Raw genomic sequence first — 19,188 nt, 5'->3', positions numbered from 1 at the left:
AAAGCAGACCTGTCTGCACATATTTAAATTAATGAGTTGGGTTCATTTTCCGAAGACATATGTCTAGGGCCATTTTAGACAACCTACATGGTCTGCTGTGGCTTCCTTAGATGGTCATGGCTCTTCTAAATCTCCAATGTTCCTGCCTGCTTGCCCTATGCAAATTCCTCTGATGGCACTGGGTGCTATATTTAGTTAAATGAATGTCAACAAATAATTACAAAAAAAAAAAAAAAAAAGCCCACAACAAAACAAAACCAAACCTCCCACACACACAAAAAAACCCCAAAAAACAACAGGCCTGTAAGCAGTGCTAAGGGTACACAATACTTGTAGGACTAAGTGTCTTTGTTCACTGAGTCAAAATGGCCAAGTGTAGAGAAAGATGATAATAAACTGAGATACTGTGTTACTTAGAGATGAGAGGAGATCATGATTCAGGCAGCTCGTCCACAACTCATGTTCAACTGTTCCAAGCACTTATGGAAATACTCTATTCTATGCTGTGTTGAGACGTTAAATGGCTTAAAATAGAATCATAGAATGTCTTGGGTTGGAAGGGACCAGTCCATTCCCCTTACAATAAGCAGGGACATCTCACACTGTCCAGGCTGCTCAGAGTCCCATCAAGCCTGACCTTGAACGTCTCCAGGGACAGGGCTTCCACCACTTCTCTCAGCAGCCTGTTCCAGTGATCCACCACCTTCATATTAAAGAACTTCTTCCTATTGTCCAACCTAATTGTACTCTTCTCTATCTTAAAACCATTACTCCTTGTCCTATTGTTACATGCCCTTGTGAACAGTTCTTCCCCAGCCTTCTTATAGGCCTCTTTCAGGTATTGAAAGACTGCTGTAAGGTCCACCTAGAGTCTTCTCTTCTTCAGGCTGAATAACCCCAACTCCCTCAGCCTGTCTTTATAAGAAAGGTGCTCCAACCCTCTGACCATTTTCGTTGCCCTCCCCTGGACATGCTGCAACAGGTCCACATCCTTCTTGTGATACATGCACCCTGATCTGCCAGAAACAAATATTCAGACTAGCCCTACTACAAAACTTCACTCTGAGTCGACACATGCTACACACATTGCAAAAGAACTACTTCAGAAATGGTTTGCTAAACATGGCAAATGCAAACGCTGCAGATTTCAGATGAGAATGCTCAATATCCCTTGCTGATGAGCTTAGTGAATGTTCTTGAAGGTGAATACTGAAAATGATACATCTGATGCAAAGAAGCCAAGAAACATACACTTCTCTTCTCCTTCCAATCAACTCATAGTCTTTATTAAGTAGAATATTAAATTAAATGTGAACAGCATTTATCTTTTAAAATTATATATATTTTTTAATCATATGCCAGATAAAGTCCATTCCATCTTCTGTCTGACTTCTAACTGCTTGCTAATGCAGTATATATTGTGAACTGCATATGGTAGGAAAAAGAATATGGGATACCCCTCTGGATTCAGAGTAAGGCATACAAAATAAATTTGAGGAAAATTACCTCAATTCAGCAAAGCACTTCAGGGCTAAGCATGCAAATAGCCAATGAATTACATGCTTAAAATAAGATTCATGTATGTGCTTCTTGCTCAATTAGGCATAAATTACATCTTCATATCAAATGGCAGCGAAAGCCCAGTAAAAAGACAAAAAAACCCCCCAACAAACAACACAAAGAAAGGATAACCATGACAGCTTTGGTTTAGAAGCAATGTTTTCTCAGATGTAATACAGTCCACATAAGGTCTGTTTTGTTTTTACTCAGTCACTTTATTATTTATTGCTCAGTATCAAAAGGAATCAAACTGACATTGATTAAAGGCCATTGTGAGTTGTAGGTAATATTAATATAATTCTTTGAATAGTGTGATGCACATTGTAGAGATAAATAGAAATCATAGAAGACAGAAATAGGAGGGAATCACAGTATGATGCAATCATGTAAACAACAGCACAAATGTATAGATTGAAATCGGTTTCCTTTGCCCACTTGAAAAGTCTGATCAAAAGTAGCATTTTAATTCTAATGAACACTTGAGTTCTTCCTTTGAATGGATAAATATATAAAAAAAATAAAAAGCTTACAGAGCAGAGTGGATTAATACATATCAACTGCTTTTCTTCTTGATCTTTAAGGCTTATGAGAATCTTCTCCCTCCCATTGAATTTACTGGTTACTTAGGAAAATGAGCTGAACAAATGTTTATTGTTTGAACTGAAAAAACCCACCCCATTTATAAATTGCTGATATTCCCCCAGAAGATATGAAATCAGATACTTTTGATCAGCAACGAAGATATTAATAATTGGTATAGGACCACGTTTCAGCAGTTGACAACCCCACAACTTCCTCCCTTATAATTAGGTGATACTAAATACAAGATACATGGGCTGTAAAATGCCTCTCTGAGAGGTTGAAGATTGATCTGCTCTGTGAACTTCTGGTCATGTGTAGAGTTGCACTGGGTTTCATAAGGCTTTGTATAAGATCAGCTACTCAAATAGGGCAGCCCAACTATTGAGACCTGGGTCGTGCAACACAGAATCAAACCGCCTCAGTATATGGAAGCAGGACTGCTAGATTGTTTTTAGAAACAGTGGCAACTTTGCAAAGGCCTATACTAACCCTGCAGCATGTGAATTTCTTTTTGCAGTATGAAGATTTAGGACATCAATTTGGGGTTATCTGCAGTAAAGACTGGCATTCAGTCTCAAGATGGTCCAATAAGGCGTGAATTCAGCAGGGAGCTTTGGGATAGGACTTAATCTCTGCATTGTAATACACGCTAAGCTGTTTAAACGTGTTTGGTGCAATTACATCCAATTAAATACTTGGAAATTAAGTTCCCTGTCTTTAAACATCATAAGGCCCTTGCTCTACAACAGGATTGGCATTGGCTGACGTGTAATTTGGGCAAGAACCACAGTTCCCACAGACTGCTCTCCAGCACCGAAAGATTCACATGCCCAAGACATCTCTGAAGATGGAGGATTACATGGACAAACCAGGCCTGGTGTGCACAGTGTCACTGGGGTGGAGATGATTTGCAGGATGCTCAGGGTGGTTTATGCCAAGGAGGAATTAATGGCAGTGTATTTACTGCTGAATCTGCAAAACATCTGTTTAGCAAACGAAGAAGATGCCTTTGGTGTGTGAACACAATGCTAAGACACTCAGTGCTTTTCTGTCACAAGTTCTGGATTTTGATCATTAGAGACTTCATTTCTGTGTGCAGTCTGTCCTTTCCTAGCACTTTCAGACTTACAGGGGGCTAGTTAACTGTTTCATTTTTTTATAAATAGGATTAATATATAAAATATTTTAAGTGCAATAAACACAAAAAAATATAAAACGTTTCAAGCCTGTGGCTCTCTCCCAGCACTTCACCCATTTCCTGTATCACCAGGCAAAGGTGCAGAAACACAGAGGGATGCCTCCAAACAGGCTTGTGAATAGCTGGAGGACCAGCTGTTTTTGAGCAATGAGAGCAGCCATCACACCCGACACATGCTGAGAGCTTTTGTTCGTGTACAGAGACAACAAAGGACACAAAAATTTTGCTACTCTTTCATATGGGAAGATTGCACAGAAAGAGAAAGCTGCCGACTTCCAGGGCACAGTGCATTTCTTGGGCTGACGTTCACATAGTGTCTCCAAACTGCTTTCTGATGAGACTACACACCAGGATTACGTGCTTAAACTGAGCGGTTGATACCAGGAACAAAACTGTAGAACCACAGCCACACTTGACTACAAGCATTGGACTGTAGTACAGAGACAGTTTGAATGGTATTTTACCCCCTCCCCCTAAACACACACTTCAAACAAGAAAGCAGTCCAACAGTTTTCTAAGACACAAGAACAGGACACGAGTTTAGTCCTTCAGAACAAGCTGTCTGTCTCCATCAGGGTCGTAACAGCCGCCTTGCACGAGAAATCAGCCCAGATTTTCTTTTTTCTTTATCTTATTCCTGTTAGTATCCAAGGACCTCTCGTTTCCCTAGTGGTTTCTGACTATATTTTCTTTCAAACATTGCACTTTTCTAATTTCTTAATGTTGCTGTGGCAGTCTAAATGTCTTTTTCTTCTTGTAGTTGCAGTTTTCTCACTGTTTCCCTGAACATCTGCAAGACAGCCCGACTGGGTTGACACAGTGTGAGATGAGGCAGACAGGCATTGCCAACAAAGGGCTCCTACTGCAGCAAGCAGGCTGTTGAAATCAGATGTTTTCTAAGATGTCTATGGGGACAAAGCCTTTTTTCTTCCCGCTGTATACTTTGATAAAGCCGTCGTGTTCCTTTTCAGAAGTCACGCAAATCTGAAAGCAAAGAAAGTGAGAAAATAATGAACTCTTTGCCATGATCAAGCAACAAATTATTCCAGGCTATGTATCAGGTAGGTTAGACATCCTGCTAGTTTCTTCTATAAGCAGAACAATGCCTTTTAGGCTTTCTCTGCTTTGATAAGAAATTCAAGCTCATATACTTGGTTACCTTTCCCCACTGCCTCTCTGAAGCGCCACATATACATGGGAGACATTAAAGTTGTCAAGAACTTTATGGCAGATCAAGGGCTTGGAAGTTTGAATTATTACTTCAGCCTACTGTTATGATTGTGATTTAGTTGTCTGTGTATGACAGGACTGGGTATTTCACACCATGAGCTAGCTGGCTCCCTCAACAGTTGGTGGCAAAAGGTAATCATGATGCCAAGCTGGGTCACTTGTAACAGCTGATCTGAATGCAAGCATATTCTCTTCTGCATGTTCAAGGAGCCCAAGTACTTTCCAGATGGGAAGTGGGTCATGTCATTTACTCAGTTATTGCACCTACAGGTGCCTGTGCCTGTTGTGGATACCAAAGTATTTGATCTGAATCCAGCTCTTTGAGTATGTTTGTGTAACACCTACTCCAAATGGAGGCAATTATAGTGAAACCATGTGATCTTTACAATAGTGCAAAATATAGGTAAATGTTTGCATTTCCTGAAGGATTTTGTGATCTCAGGTATTTCCATTTTAGGGCCCATCCTGAGACTTTTTTGGTAATGGCTGAGCCATTTTGGAAGTCTAGTGACACAGCTACTTTTTACTTGGCAGTTGAGCTCAGAGCCACACAAAAGGCTTGTTTTCAAACACCCGTACCGAGGAACTATGTGTTTCCTAAAAAATAGCCATAAAACTGATGGTCCTATTGAGACTGACTCACTCATTTCTCATGATGTCAGTGCCAGGTCTTTAAAGCTGTCTGGACTAACGCTCACAAAAGCTATGTCTGACAGGTGTTAACAGCATTTAATGACAATAATTCAGAGGGTATGAAATGAACAAAAATGGCACAAAAATGTTCCTAGTGAAATTCATTTCAGCATGACTGTTATGGATTGTATGGTGACACATCAATTCCACATCTGAACACTGGGACAGCTTGTCCTCTTGTTATTCAATACATAAAATTTACTAGCAGCACTGGTGATGCCAGAGGGAAGTGAAAGGTCATAAGATGGAGTTGAAGCTGCTTCGTATTTGCCACCTACAGTACTTGGAAGTGGTCAGGTGCATCTCTGCACCTGCAAACAAAGGTTTGGAAAGCAAAAGGACTAATGAATTTTCTTCCTTAAGCTACAGAGTTAATACTAACTGAAATGGATCCCTGGGGCAGGATGACTGAGCACAGCAACAGAGCTGATTAAAAAAAAGAATGTATTGTTTCTTGGGCTAAATCACACAGAAAGCATGGGAGAGCTATGGAATTAATGCTGATTAGTTTAGGTACTGTGTCAAAAGAGACCAGCTCACTCATGTCATGAAACCCTAGCACAGCAGCTGCTGCCTCTCCAGTCACATCACAGTTGGAAGCAGAGGTGTGAAGTACATGTACACAGAAAGGTGTTTCTGACTGCTGCCAGATGTTGGTGTGTGTCTCTGAGGAAGACTATGAAAACTTCAACAGTGAGAGAAAAAGCCTGCAAAGAAGCACCACTCTCAGGATGGCTGAGTATGGCAAAGTATCCAGGAGTTGTTAAGAGCATCTTGGCTAAAAGGTGTTCCTCCTCGGTTGATATCCCTGCTGCTGTGTGGGAAAAAGAGCCCTTGCAGCTTTTCCATAATCAGATCTGGCTGAGTAAAAGGAATGCTTGACTCCATCACTGTACTTTCCTCCTAGCTAAAGATGTCTGCAAGACCTCCAGATCTTTCCATGGACCAAAAAAACCCACCCAAAGAAGTCAGACCTTCAGAAGCGACCTCCAGCAGGTCTGCACTGTTCAGTAGCCATGCTGCATTTCTTGCTTAACCTCTGGTGCTGTGAGGAACATATTGTGAAAACACAGTGCTTTTCCCTGATGTCTTCTACTGTCAGCAGAATGATTTGTAGACAAAAGAAATATACTGAACTTTCTGAGCACTGGTTTTCTTCACCTTTGGAGTGAAAAAGGATGGCAGATTTGGTCTTTTTTAGAGATGTTTATTTTTTTTTTTTCCTGTTGCTGGTTTGAGTGATCCTTCATATCAGCAGGACTGCTCTGCTAGCAATAGCTCTAGATCTTCACTAGGCATGAGGAATACAAGGCCAAGGAAGGGATATGTTGGGATAAGAGGCAGCTCGGCCACAATATGCCATACTTTCCTGATCCTGTGTGACTCAGAAGGTCTCCTGGTTGTGTGGCAGCTGCTGGAGCTTTGAAAAGCCCTGGATCTGCTCCAAATTCTGCAGTTGCAGAAAAGAGGGAACACACCACCATCTTTGACCACTTTGTCCTCATCCTCTTTTGTGAGTGCTACCAAGGATTTCACCCACAAATGGGATTTGCCTCTTGACATTCTTAGGTGAGTTTAGATCAGTAACCCCCAGATAAGTGTATGGTAACGTCCAGAGTTTTGGTCTCCATCTGATGAATCAGCTATCACTGAGGACTAGTCTTTGTGACAGACAGCAAATGTGACAGTTTTGAAGGCACAAGATACCACAGCTAACACCAGGCAGTGCAGGTCTCTTGATCAAATTTTAAACAGCTTGAAATGGCAGCTACTCAAGCTGGCATGTATCTGGGGGAAAGTTGCTGGCTTGACAAGGTAAGTGAGCCACTGAGCAGCCATCTCCAGCAACACAAATGGAGACAAACTGTTGATGGGTTTTGTTTCCCCTGTACCCTGGCTCAAGAGCTTAGTAGTGGAGTGAGCCACCAGGTAAGAAACCTGATCTCAGGCCATTTCTCAGTTATCAAGAAATCTTCAGAAATAGCTGAAAGTGAGATCTAATATTATAAAGGCATTTTCTCATTCTTTCATCTCATTTTCTTAAAAAAAACCCCAAAACACTAAAAACAAAACAACTGTTCAGATCATCACTGTTGTCTGAACTTGTCAACATCTGCCCTGAGGATTTTTTACGTGCCAGTCAGCAGATGGGGGAGATGAGCAATTAGGAAAGGATCCTTTAAGCTGCATAGTCAGTAATGCTCTTCTATGCTTCTAAGTCCTGTGCTTTGAATTTGGGCAAATTCTCTTTGTCCAGGAGCAATTTCGAACTTGCTCTAATTTTCTGCAGCTGTCTTGCTTATCTTCTCTGTCCTGTATATTTAACCCATCTGTCAGCCACAGATTGGTTCTGATGAAATAGGAATTTAGTTATGAGGACAGCAGAATATCAAGAGCTGTCCAGGAGCCTGCAGACAGTACCAGGTCAAGAAGTCTGAAAGCTGAAGTCTTCTGCTTCTCTGTAAGAATGACAGCACAGGGACACTGTGAGTTTCTATATCTTCTGTTGCCCGTGCACTAAAGTTTTTTGCCTAGGTGAGCTTTTTGGATGGAAATAGTGAGTAGTTCTGTATTCACACTTACTCAGCCATAGTGCAAATGATAATGACAGGTTTTATATCAGCTGATTCATTAGCTTTTGGACCAAGGACATCAGCTTGCTTTACCTACAGCACTTATTTAGGGTTTTAAAGACTACCTGGGCTAAACTGGATGCATACTGGGCTGTGCTCGTGTTCTGCACTCTTGCAAATCTTAAGTCCCATTCCGTATCTCTGAATGAATGGGGACACCCCTCTCTGTTCAGCAAGATTGACTTCAAGGAAAATCAGAGATAGCTGGAAAAAGACCTTTTCCCCCTTAAGCCTAGCTGTGAAGTGCAGCATTTATTGCTGGAGAGGGCACAAAATCACTTTCAGCACTCAGTTTGTGTTTTAAGTGACTCAGTCTGAATGCATAAGGCACCATGATGCAATTGATTTTCAAAGGCAGCTGACTCATGCTCTTGGAAGTTCAGCTCCTTTTAGAGCATCCCAGGATGAAAAGTGTGGTTACATAAAGTAATTCCTAGGCAGTCAGGTGAAAAACCTGAGGTAGCAACAAAGCATCCAGATTAATCAGAAGACCCAAGCCAGGTGCATCCCCTGGGGCTGGAGACCTGGGCTGCAATCCTGCCTTGTTGAGCCTAACTTGGTGAATGTGTTTAAATCCAGTCCCAGGCTCTCTTGGAGTGCCTGGATCAGGCTTACACATAGCTGGTAATGTACATGTACTTAAAACCCACTCTTTTTGAAATCTGTGTGACCGGGTGTTGCAGTAAGAGCAAAGTTTGCCCTTGAGCTGTGGTGCCAAGGGAACAGCCAGGCTGATAGTTCTGGTTTGGAGGTTGTGGCCATCACAACAAACAATGGCCTATTGGCAGTCACTACAGAAGCTGGCTGGGAGATGTGTTTTGTAACAGGGCTAGTTTACATCAGTGATATTTATAAAACACATCCATTGCAAAATGGATCTGTTGAATTGACCTTTATGTAAACTCACAGTCCACATTTGGATGAGGCAGACAGTTTCTGATTGCCATTCTTGTTACAAATGTCGTGGTTTGGGGTCATTTCTGTTGCACAAGATCACTGGTGCAATTTAAAATCAATTGTTTTATTTAATCACAAAAAGCCCAACTCTAAATTAGGTTGTATTAGTGTGACTCCTTGTTAGTAACTTTGCTTTATTGATGTCAGGGGCTAATTCTGCCTCTCTCCCACAGACTCCTGATTGAGCCCTGTGGTTCCCAGTTAACTGGCTATTAGACGCTATTACAATAAGAAAATAAATCTTATAATAAAATAGCAGTGAACAGCAGCTGTCTGTGTTCAACTTGCAGAACCTATTTTCCAGTCACTGGACAGAATGTTTGATGCTCAAATCTGGTTGGGATCTGGCACAGGAACTGGGGAATTTACCTGGTTCTCTTTCAGCGTTATCTGTCCCTGTTCCTTGCAGCCAATGAATGTCCTGATACACCTGTAAATCTTCTCATCGTGTTGCACTCTTTGAACAAAGTTTGCAGGAAAAAATCCAGTTCTGTCATCAATTCTCCCCTGTGGAGAAAACATATTGATAGAAGGTCATTAACATCAGTAGCTTTAACACAAATTCAGTATTGAAAAGAACATGTTTCCTTTGGAAAGAAAACAGATAGATAAAATACAATTAGTGCATACCTTCCACCAGTCTTCATTGGAGTCTTCCAGAAGAGTGATCATATCTCCTGGCCTGTAGTTAGAAGGGGAAAATAAAATTAAGATTATTCTTAATTGTTATGCTACATCAGCTCCCACAGTTGCCTTCTAATAGGAAGGTGGTCCTTCCTTGGTCATTTCATTTGAGCATTCACTTCAGGTAGACTCAATGAGGCATCAAGGATTTCTTAAATCATACATGGTGATGTAGAAAGAGAGTCTCCATATACTGGGGCTAGATCTTTATTTTGAGACAACTGTGAACTGGATTTTTTGCTTCCTGTCTGATAACAAACTGTTTAAAATACTGTCCTTAATTGTTACAGGCATTATGTTGCTACTTCAAGACATTTCACATTGTTGGGACACACTACTTTATCATCTGTGTTTTCAAGCTGTGATTGCAGAAGGAAGGCAGCAGGAAAAGAGTTCTATTTAACTGACAAAGGCAATTAGTCAGAAGGGGTATAATTCTGCCCAGGAATGTCTTTTTTGTTTGAATGAGACATATTTACTTTTACAATGTGTGGTGCAGGATTGTAATTGCTAAGTATCAGCATCCAGCTGACTAGTTCCAAAGCAGAGCTAGAGGAATAATTTGGCTGGAAATGCTAACAGCAATTTGTGCTGAACTGATTTTGTGCAGGTAGTTGAACAGTTATTTGACCTCCTTCCCCCCACTGGTGGCATTTAATCAACATTATTATATAATTACAATAGCACTGCACTTGTAGAAAATAGGCAGCAGCCCATTTCCAAATGGATTAACCTCAGAAAGCTCTGTCTGCTTGATAAGAGGCACTTCCTTGATCTTAGTGAAAATAATGGTTGGCCCCTAATTATTCAGCTTTCCTTGTATATCATGTTAGGCTCACTGTATTGTCAAGGTATGGTATTGTCAAGCACATGAGCTTGCAAACACACCTGCAGTATGATAATGGGTCAATTTAGCAGGCTCTGTCAGAGCATCCCCTGAAGCTGTGGACCTGCCTAGGATGCAGCTGGAGGTCGGAGTGATCCACTTGCCCAATGGTTACAATTTTTGCTGAATACTGGAAAAACAGGCATTTAGTCTTCTAACACTGCTTCATCTGAACTAGTTTTCCAACTTTCACAGAAGGCAGTTTCAATAGGGCAACAGGATAGGATTTTCCTCTAGTGTTCCTCGCTCCAGCGAGTTTGGATTACATCACTGAGGTGAGAAAGGAAGCTAGAGAAAAGGGACAACTTGGCATCCCAGTAGTGAAAGATTTCTCCAAGGGAAAGGACATCTGTGTCCCTTAGTCCAGTAAATACTTAATATAAAACACTTAGAGAGGTTTTGAGGGAGACCATCTTGTCACTTCAAAGTGACTAGCCTGTCATACCATTGGAGTTATTACAATGCATGCAAGAACATGTTGAACAAGAAGGATGTAGAAAGTCCCATCCTCCAAATATCCTTCAGCTTGGTTGTTAGTAAAACAGCTTAGAAAATACAAATCTATTTGGATGTCAGAGAAAGATAGCAACTGAACCTAAAATCTCTTCACTTCCATGGTCTGAGCACTGAGATTTTTAGATGCAAGACCTGCGGATTTTGCTTTCTGATGTCTCTAATCTCCAAAAAGCATTCAAAATAGAAGTCCCAGCTATTACTCTTGATTCCTAGACTTAGGCTGCTAATCCCTGAAGGGGGATTGTAGTTTATTTGCTTGTTTACTACTGGTTGGAATAACTCTCACATCTCATCTTTTTAATCTGTAAATCATAACCCTGGATAAATTGTCTTCTCTTCATCTCTGCTCTAGATTTCAGTAGGTGGCAAGAGGTGTTTCATCAGCCCTGAAGAGAGCAGGCAACCACAGATGGTGGTTGAAGGTCCCTTCCAAATATTCTCTTTTCTCTTCTCTCTTCTCTCTCTTCTTCTTTGCAGAGTCTGAAACCTGGAGTTGCCTGTCTCCAGGACTCTCTACTTACTTACTGTAAAATAAGGCAATACCTGAGAGTAAGTGTATTACTGGAATGTCCCACTTTACTTATGACAGAGCTTTGGAAAAACTTACTGGCTGCTCCTGGTGTTGAGGAAGAAATCAAGGTTGTGGCAAGTACTAATTGCTGCTGCAATCAGACCCCTCTCCACTGCAGTACTATGCCACCCATTGAATCTCCTCAGAGGTGAGCTAAGATCTCCAGGTATCTTCCTTAACACATCTTTGCTCAGCTCCTTCTGCTACTTGCCTTCATTATATTAGGGCTGATAAATGTCTGGCTGGTCCATGACTTGGGTTCCCTGGACAATGCTTGTCAGTCTTGACAGCATTGCTATGCTGAACCCACCTCCAGCAACTTGTTAAATGAAAATTAATTCAACTGAGCTGAATCCTGCCTGGCTTTGCAGTGAGCATACAACTATTTGGCATCCCTTATGAAACAATGTTAACACATATATTACTGAATTTCTAGCAAATGCTGCTGTAGCTCAGTAACTGTAGTCTAAAACCTGGCTGGTATCTCTGGAAGAAGCCTGTTAGTCAAGACAAGCCAGGTTGCACAGCACAAGTTGTTTTTTCCCTTACTATGAGGGACAGGAGAATTTTGGATTTTCTGGATTTTCTGAATTTTTGCTTTCTGGATTGCTAATGAGTTGATGAGAATGGTAGCCCAGTGCAGACTCATCTGAGTGGTGTCCCTCTTCATGGAACAAACACGCAAGCTGGAATGTACTCCTGAGGTTATTTTACAAAGATAAGAATGCATCTTTCGTGTGTGAAAACATTGCCATCCAGCAGCTGGACGTTGTTCTCTTTACTAAGATATAATCTGAATATGAGGGAAAATCAAATAAGACCTGTAAAATGTTCAGCATTAGCATGAGAGCTGGTGAGGAATTCCTACTTGAAAAATCCTGGTTGAAAAAACGTAGCAACTGAAAACTGAATATTTTCTGTGTGAAAGCCATCTTGGTCCTAAAGTGACATAAGTGTTTTTGAAACTTTTAATTTGTTGTGTCCTTGCTGAAAATGTTGCCCACCAGCATTTTTTCTGTGAGAATATCTTTTTATCTACAAGTGGTTACATCTATAAAAAATGCTCAGTGCAAATGTCAGAATGAACTCTCCCTCCCCTGAAGTCATATACAGTCGTATGAGCATAAGTTTGCACAGGTCAAAGCAAATAATACATATTTTGACGCTTTACCTCATCTCCAAATCTTCGTTTTCTTGTGGTACAAATTTGTACAAGGCAACATAGGTGTTCATTTGTAACGTGCTTTTATAAAATGGTCCCTTTAAACAAAGAAAAAAAAAAAAAAGAAAATGTAAACAATTGCCCTGCACAGGTATTTGGGTCTCTTTATTATAATCTGAGGAATCAGGGCTTGATCTTCCAAGAAATGAGACAGAATCATCTCATTGCTTTCACACCTTGGAGGAATATGGTTAACATACACTGCAAGCCACTAAGGCAGTAACTATCTTCATTTAGAAATAAGATTCTTTGAACCCCAAGATCAAAATCCAAGCTTTGAAAGAACACAAGCAAAACATCTGCAGAAATTGGTCTTTTGGGTGATATCCTAAAAATTAGTGTGCCTTTTGCTTGCTTTTAATGTATGACTCTTAAGAGCCCAGGAGTATATTGCTGGCATCATAGGAGGTGTCTAGTCTTTGTTATGGATGGAGCTAGACTTGTGCAGTGCACAGGTTCAAAAACAGAGTGGGAAAATAACTTCCTTAAGCAGATATCTGCTTACACTGGGCTTCTCAGAAAGAAGACTGGCTACTCACTCTCCTCCCTTTCTCCACTGGTAACCTGGAGAGAAAAAAAACCCACACCTAAAAAAACCCCAAATAATTTTCTAAATTAAATCTGTTATTTTTATATTACTGCAGTTCTATTGTCACATGGCCTCTCCACTGGATCTTTTGTGTTCATAATATCAATTTGTAATAAACAGAACATAAAAGGGATACTAATGTGTAAACCAAGCAGCCCTCCAGACCTGTATATTGCTTCCAGCTGTGGCCAGTGGCCCCGAAATGGTGTAAAAATGACAGTCAGATATTGGTACTTCTCCAGAATAGTGCCCCAGCAGACCTACTGAAGGTCCTCAGCTACCCATAAAAGCAAGCCTTTTACATTACTTCCCATTCCCATTGCATTCTCACAAAATTTATGTCCATACCGGGGAATTTATGCTTTTTGGTTCTTCTCCAAAGTGGTCTGTGCCATTTTCAGAGAATGTAAACACTGAAATAAAGAAAACAGATAATATTTTAGGACTAATAATAATAATAATAATAATAATTTAGGATATTTAAGACTTTTGACTTCAACTAGATCACCTTTATTTTGTTAATCTCTTTCTTTCCCCTCTTACTTTATTTGATCCCTTGTGTTGTTCTCTGACCCTTTCTCCACTCACAACAAATCTATGTTTAGGACTGGCACACGGTACAAGCCAACCTCTGTCCTGAAGAATTTACAATCTAATAAATAAACCATTTTGATTAGGTGAATATTACACAAGTAGAGCTCTGGGAATAGAACCTAGGTCTCCTAATTACATTACTATTTAAAGTCCAGAAGCATTTCCTCACACTGAATCCTGTATTTTAATGTTTAGGATGAGCAGTATTTCTGTTTAAAAGCGCCTGCAAAAACTGATGACCCTATATGAGCCATGTTGCAAGAAGTTTGTATGCAAACCCCCTCTTCCCCTTCTTTGACTCTGTAAATGTTTGCTGGCTTTCTTCAAGCTCTCTCTCCAGCAGTTACTACCTGGGGGACACTGGATTCACTGCTTCTCTCTTTGATTTTATATGAGATACCTGAACTGCTTTCCGATTGGGATGGGTTATCTGAGGCACAGGCATATACGTGTAAAAATTTGCTTGTAAGTTACTACATCAGAAACTGGCAGAATAAGACAGTGGTTACAGCACCTAACACACCTGATATCTAATCAGTTACCTTCTATTGATATTCCTCCATGAGCTGCCTGATTCCTGTCCTTGGTTTTCTCTTTACAAAAAACCACAGCCGCTTTTTTATATTGACTGAATCTCCCCATTACTTTTTTATGAACTGCCCGCTGTTTCTTGCTTCTGGATAAAGTCTGAACAGGATTTTAATAGCTGGACTCTTGAAGAAGCTAAAAAACATCAGCACCTTCTCCCACCATTTACCTCTGCAGGTGTTTTGAGCAGAAGCTGCATTTTGTAGTCTCTAATAATTTGGAAATCTCCAACGTTGTAATAAGTAGCTGGCTGATTGAGTGCATTTTCTTTTAGTTTTTCTGTGATACAGTAACATGTGTTCAGGGTAAAGAAAGTTCTAGGGCACCAAACTGCTGAATTTCTTTCCCTCTCTGCTCTTTCACTTGCTCATCCTTTCCATTAACACATATTTCTGTGGCTACTCTACATTCTAAATGACAATCAAACACTCTTTGTTGAAGATTTATGTGTGAAGTAGTAAGGTTCCTTAATAGCAGAGAGTTGTTCTTAGACCCTGAAAACATGTAGTGTTCTTGTAACAGAGGAAAGATGGCCAGAACAGCAGCTAAAACATGCATAGGAAAGGTTCTGTACAAAGTGACATGCATCCACGAGCACACACAAGCACACGTTCTCTGATGAAAGGCAAGACAATATTGTAGTCATAAAGTCCAATATATGAATCTGAAGACAGCATATGAGCTCATGCCTGTAGCATTTAATATGAAAATGCCCCAAATTGTGTCCAGGTGTTCTGACTGCAGCTGACTTGGGGCCTCACTGTGCTCCTCACCAAATCCTCTTGTAGAGGGACTTTGACCCTGAAAACTGTCACAAGCACCAGAGGGGAAAAAAATCTTAAAATAAAATCAATTTCCTGTATCTTCTGGTATAGAGGTATATCTGACTTTTGTATAAAGGGATGTAAACTGTTGCCATTACAACCTGGCAGTGTTTAAATCCTACTCAAATAACTATGCTTTGGTTTTTGTGTTGAGAGGAAAAGGAATTAGAGAGGCAAATAGAAAAAGTTCTGGTGAATAATGAGTTGGGTAACCAGGAGTATTCCAGACTTGCAGAGGGTCATTCACCAGACAAAGTGGAAGCAGTTTAGCAGCAAGTTTTGAGCAATTTCTTCTTCGTGACAGAAAATAAAGCTGAATTACTAAGGTACAGCCTCATGAACTGTGGAGCTGACCCAAGAAGTGGCTGAGTGGGGAGAGGGTAAGATTGACTGGATGCTTATGCTTGCTGGGAAGTGCTCACCAGACCTGGCTTCGCAGGGAGGACGTCACATATTTGACTTGAGGGGAAAGTTCTCACGTCCCTGTTGATAGCAGGCTCGTATGTGTCACTCAATGCACATTTTGGCTTGTGGGACTTCTGTTATGGATGACAATTCACAGCATTGAAGGAGTATAATTGGCTTAGAGGAGGCTGAAAGACTGGAAATTAGGTATGCTAGCTGTAAACTAGGAAACAGTATGTGTACCAGGGCCAGAATGAAGGTATCTTCCCTTGAAGCTGTTGTCATAGGAGTCTACAGGAGCAATTACATGGTCACACATGTGCTGAATTCTTTCTCCCTTCTGCAGGCTGTCTCTTTTCTGCTGTTTCCATTTAAGCAAAGAGTCTCAAATGTACATTTTCCTAAAATCTGTTTTGCAGAAGACAGGAGGCAGTGGACAACTGAGGAAAAAGGGGGGGTGAATCACCCTGTAACATTTTTAATTTACTTTGTTAAATGTTGAAATTCTGTTTAGGTCATGGTCTCTGGATATTAATAGGAGGCACTTGAAGCTAAAGGCCATAGAAGTATGTAGTTCATGTCTTCACACAACAGAAAGCCTTCAATTTTCATATTTGTTTGCCCTAGCAGCAGCAGACACACACACACACACACAAGCAGGGATTTTTACAGTCTGAAAAGGATTTTACCATTTCCATAGCTTGTACAAACAGTGTGGAAACAGTGCGGGCAGTTTATTAAAAATCTACCAAGGGGAAATTTTTGGAGTGACTGATGCATAATTTATAGCCTGAGCCTCTGAAGGATGGATTGTAAAAAAGCCAGTGCTGATCAAAGGAATCATTAATGTGCCACAGAAGTTCTTTGGTGGTTTGACACATACTGAGTTTTTAAACTAATCTCTTTGAGTAAGTTTCTTGAATGCCTCTTAGTGCATTCAGTGAATGCAGATCTCAGAGAAAAAAGTTTCTTTGGGTTTCAGAAATTATGGACAATGAAGCAAAAACTTATCTGGAAACCAAACCAGGGCCAAACTTATCTCTGGTAGGCACAATTAAACAATGTAAAGCAGACTGAATTGTTTATCTTTCACCAGGTCAGGTCAACTTGCACTTGCAAGGCAGAAAAACCTAAAAAATTGTAGGGAGAAAGCAGTTAATACAGATGGGATGCTCACAAAATGAGAGGAAGGAAATGACTGAACGCAGTGAGGACAACTGTTAAGACCATTACAAGAGGAAAGGAGGAAGGAGGTAGCACAAAATGGGAATGGACAGCTGAAGCTGGCATTTCACTTACTGGAATTGCTAGCAGCATGTAAGGAGCACTGGGGATCTAGCAGAAGAAAGCTATGCTCACTGCAAATTATTTCTGTGGTGCACATCTGTATTGGCTCTGTGTGACAAGGTTTTTGTAGCAGGGGGGCTACAGTGGTGGCTTCTGCAAGAAGCTGCTGGAAGCTTCCTCTGTGTCTGACAGAGCTAACACCTGCTGGCTCCAAGATGGACCCACCACTGGCCGAGCCGAAGCCCTAGGCCAAGATCGAACCCAAGCCCAAGCTCAAGCCCATCAGCAATGAATGTTGATGAACAAACTTCATCAGAACAAACTTCTTTACTGTGAGAGTGACAGAGCAATGCAAGAGGCTGCCCAGAGAGGTTGTGGATTCTCCTTCGCTGGAGACATTCAAAACCTGCCTGGACACGTTCCTGTGTGATGTGCTCTGGGTGACCCTGCTCTGGCAGGGGGCTTGGATTGGATGATCTTTCGAGGTCCCTTCCAACCCCTAAGATTCTGTGATTCTAAGATCCAGCCAGGGTCAACATACCACAACATCTCCAATGAGACTGAGGAAAGCAGCCTTCAGGTGCCGTTAGAGAAGTTGCTCAGGTGGTTTGGGCCTGAAATTTTGCTTAGTGCTCCAAACCCCTTTGTACTCTATTGCTTCCCTCATTATGGCTGATTTCAAGAACAGGGTCACAAACACCATTCCTCAGTGGCTAAGATTTCATTACTAAGCTCTCAATTGGTCTCAAAATCCCATCACACTAATACTGTAAAAACATTACTCTTGCACCACAAAGCAGACAAAGGAATTGAGCTCTTAATATTACTGGGCACATTCTATAGTTCTACTGAGAAGCTGCAATTATAACCAGGATTGATCATGTTGGGTATTCTACAGACACATGGATATTGTATGATTCATTTCCTGTCCTAAAGAGGATGGCTATATAGAGACATAGGCAAACATATGGAAGAGAAGTATTATTTTTGCTCCACTCTCCCAATGTGGATCTGAAGTATGTTAAGGGATTAGTCTACAGCCATGTTCATGAAGCACAGGACATAGGGAATGGACCTGAACCTTGTCCGGTCTGGACGCAACAAATTAAAAAACTGGTGGCTTGGATTTCACCTGAATGGCAAAAAGCACTCCCCAAATTCTTGCACCAGCACGTGCCCCACTTACCTCCCACTCTGAAAATCAGAATACTGTTAAAACATGGACATGTCATACAAAACCCCCCAAAACAATCTGAAACAGGTCGTACACAGGCACATACATCTGAAGATGCTATCCTGGCCTAACACTCACCACTGTTGCTGCGTTTCCTGCTTGCATCAAGGGTGCCTGCAAAGCTACCGCCTTCCTCAGGAACTTCTGCCAGGTCAGCTGTCTGCAGGGACAGAAAGAACAAATGAGATGGGATAAGCCAGAAAAAGTGAGCAATGAGGTAAATAAGACCATACAAGAGCTTTTGAGGAATGTAGTACTTGTGTTCTACCAGAATAGAGCAAGTCAGCATAATGGGATTACAGAAAACATTGTATCTGGTGATGCACAACAAATACCTGCTTCACAGGGAGCAGCTGAAGCCCAGAAAGAACTCCAGACCAATTTTTCAGTCTGGACTACAAAAGATTTCTGCAGTATAAAGTAAAGTGAAGTGAAACTTAAGGACCAAAGGATTATGTTAATATGGTTCTCTGTATAAAATAGAAAGGGGTTGGGGGAACTTGTACATCTTGCAGGTATATCAAATAGCTGTCTACCAAGGAGACTGGACATTAATTGAAACTATTGACTATTAATTTATTAACCCTGAATACATTACTCAGTAAAATAACTGCAATGTAATGGTGATTTTAATTCTGTTAACACACTGTGAAAGAAGAAGCTGGAGTTTGATGGAGGAAAGTTGGTCTTTAAATATCTGCCTTCTCTTTTTAAACAGTCATCTGGCTGGCATGGTTAGGAAATACCGTTGTTAGAGCTACTATATTTTTTTATTTGTACCATATTAATGCCAATCATTATTAGGGACCCATTGTTCTAGGGTGTAGGAAAATGTGGGATGACATAATTCCAAGGCTCAGAAGTATATTGTGCATAAAGCACCAGATTCCTTGGTTGGATAGTTGACTTCCCTTGTATAGCCTGACAAGAACCAG

At 40.9% G+C, this 19,188-nt stretch overlaps 1 protein-coding gene across 2 annotated transcripts in view; it reads right to left on the bottom strand.

Annotated features, from left to right (window-relative positions):
- Positions 1 to 4,225: 4,225 nt before the first annotated feature.
- STAC (SH3 and cysteine rich domain) overlaps positions 4,226 to 19,188 on the bottom strand; it is a 69,446-nt gene continuing 54,483 nt past the window's right edge. For both annotated transcript variants that reach the window (XM_009994991.1, XM_009994992.1), the window contains 6 exons: positions 18,332 to 18,413; positions 13,670 to 13,734; positions 12,682 to 12,770; positions 9,484 to 9,535; positions 9,223 to 9,360; positions 4,226 to 4,324 (listed from right to left, as the gene is read on the bottom strand). In XM_009994991.1, coding sequence (XP_009993293.1) covers positions 4,226 to 4,324; positions 9,223 to 9,360; positions 9,484 to 9,535; positions 12,682 to 12,770; positions 13,670 to 13,734; positions 18,332 to 18,413 — 525 coding nt within the window. The remainder of the gene's footprint in view (positions 4,325 to 9,222; positions 9,361 to 9,483; positions 9,536 to 12,681; positions 12,771 to 13,669; positions 13,735 to 18,331; positions 18,414 to 19,188) is intronic.

This window comes from Chaetura pelagica, unplaced genomic scaffold (genome assembly GCF_000747805.2).
Source record: "Chaetura pelagica isolate M959 unplaced genomic scaffold, ChaPel_1.0 scaffold43, whole genome shotgun sequence".
Taxonomy (NCBI): domain Eukaryota; kingdom Metazoa; phylum Chordata; class Aves; order Apodiformes; family Apodidae; genus Chaetura; species Chaetura pelagica.
This window is presented reverse-complemented; position numbering and strand designations above follow the sequence as displayed.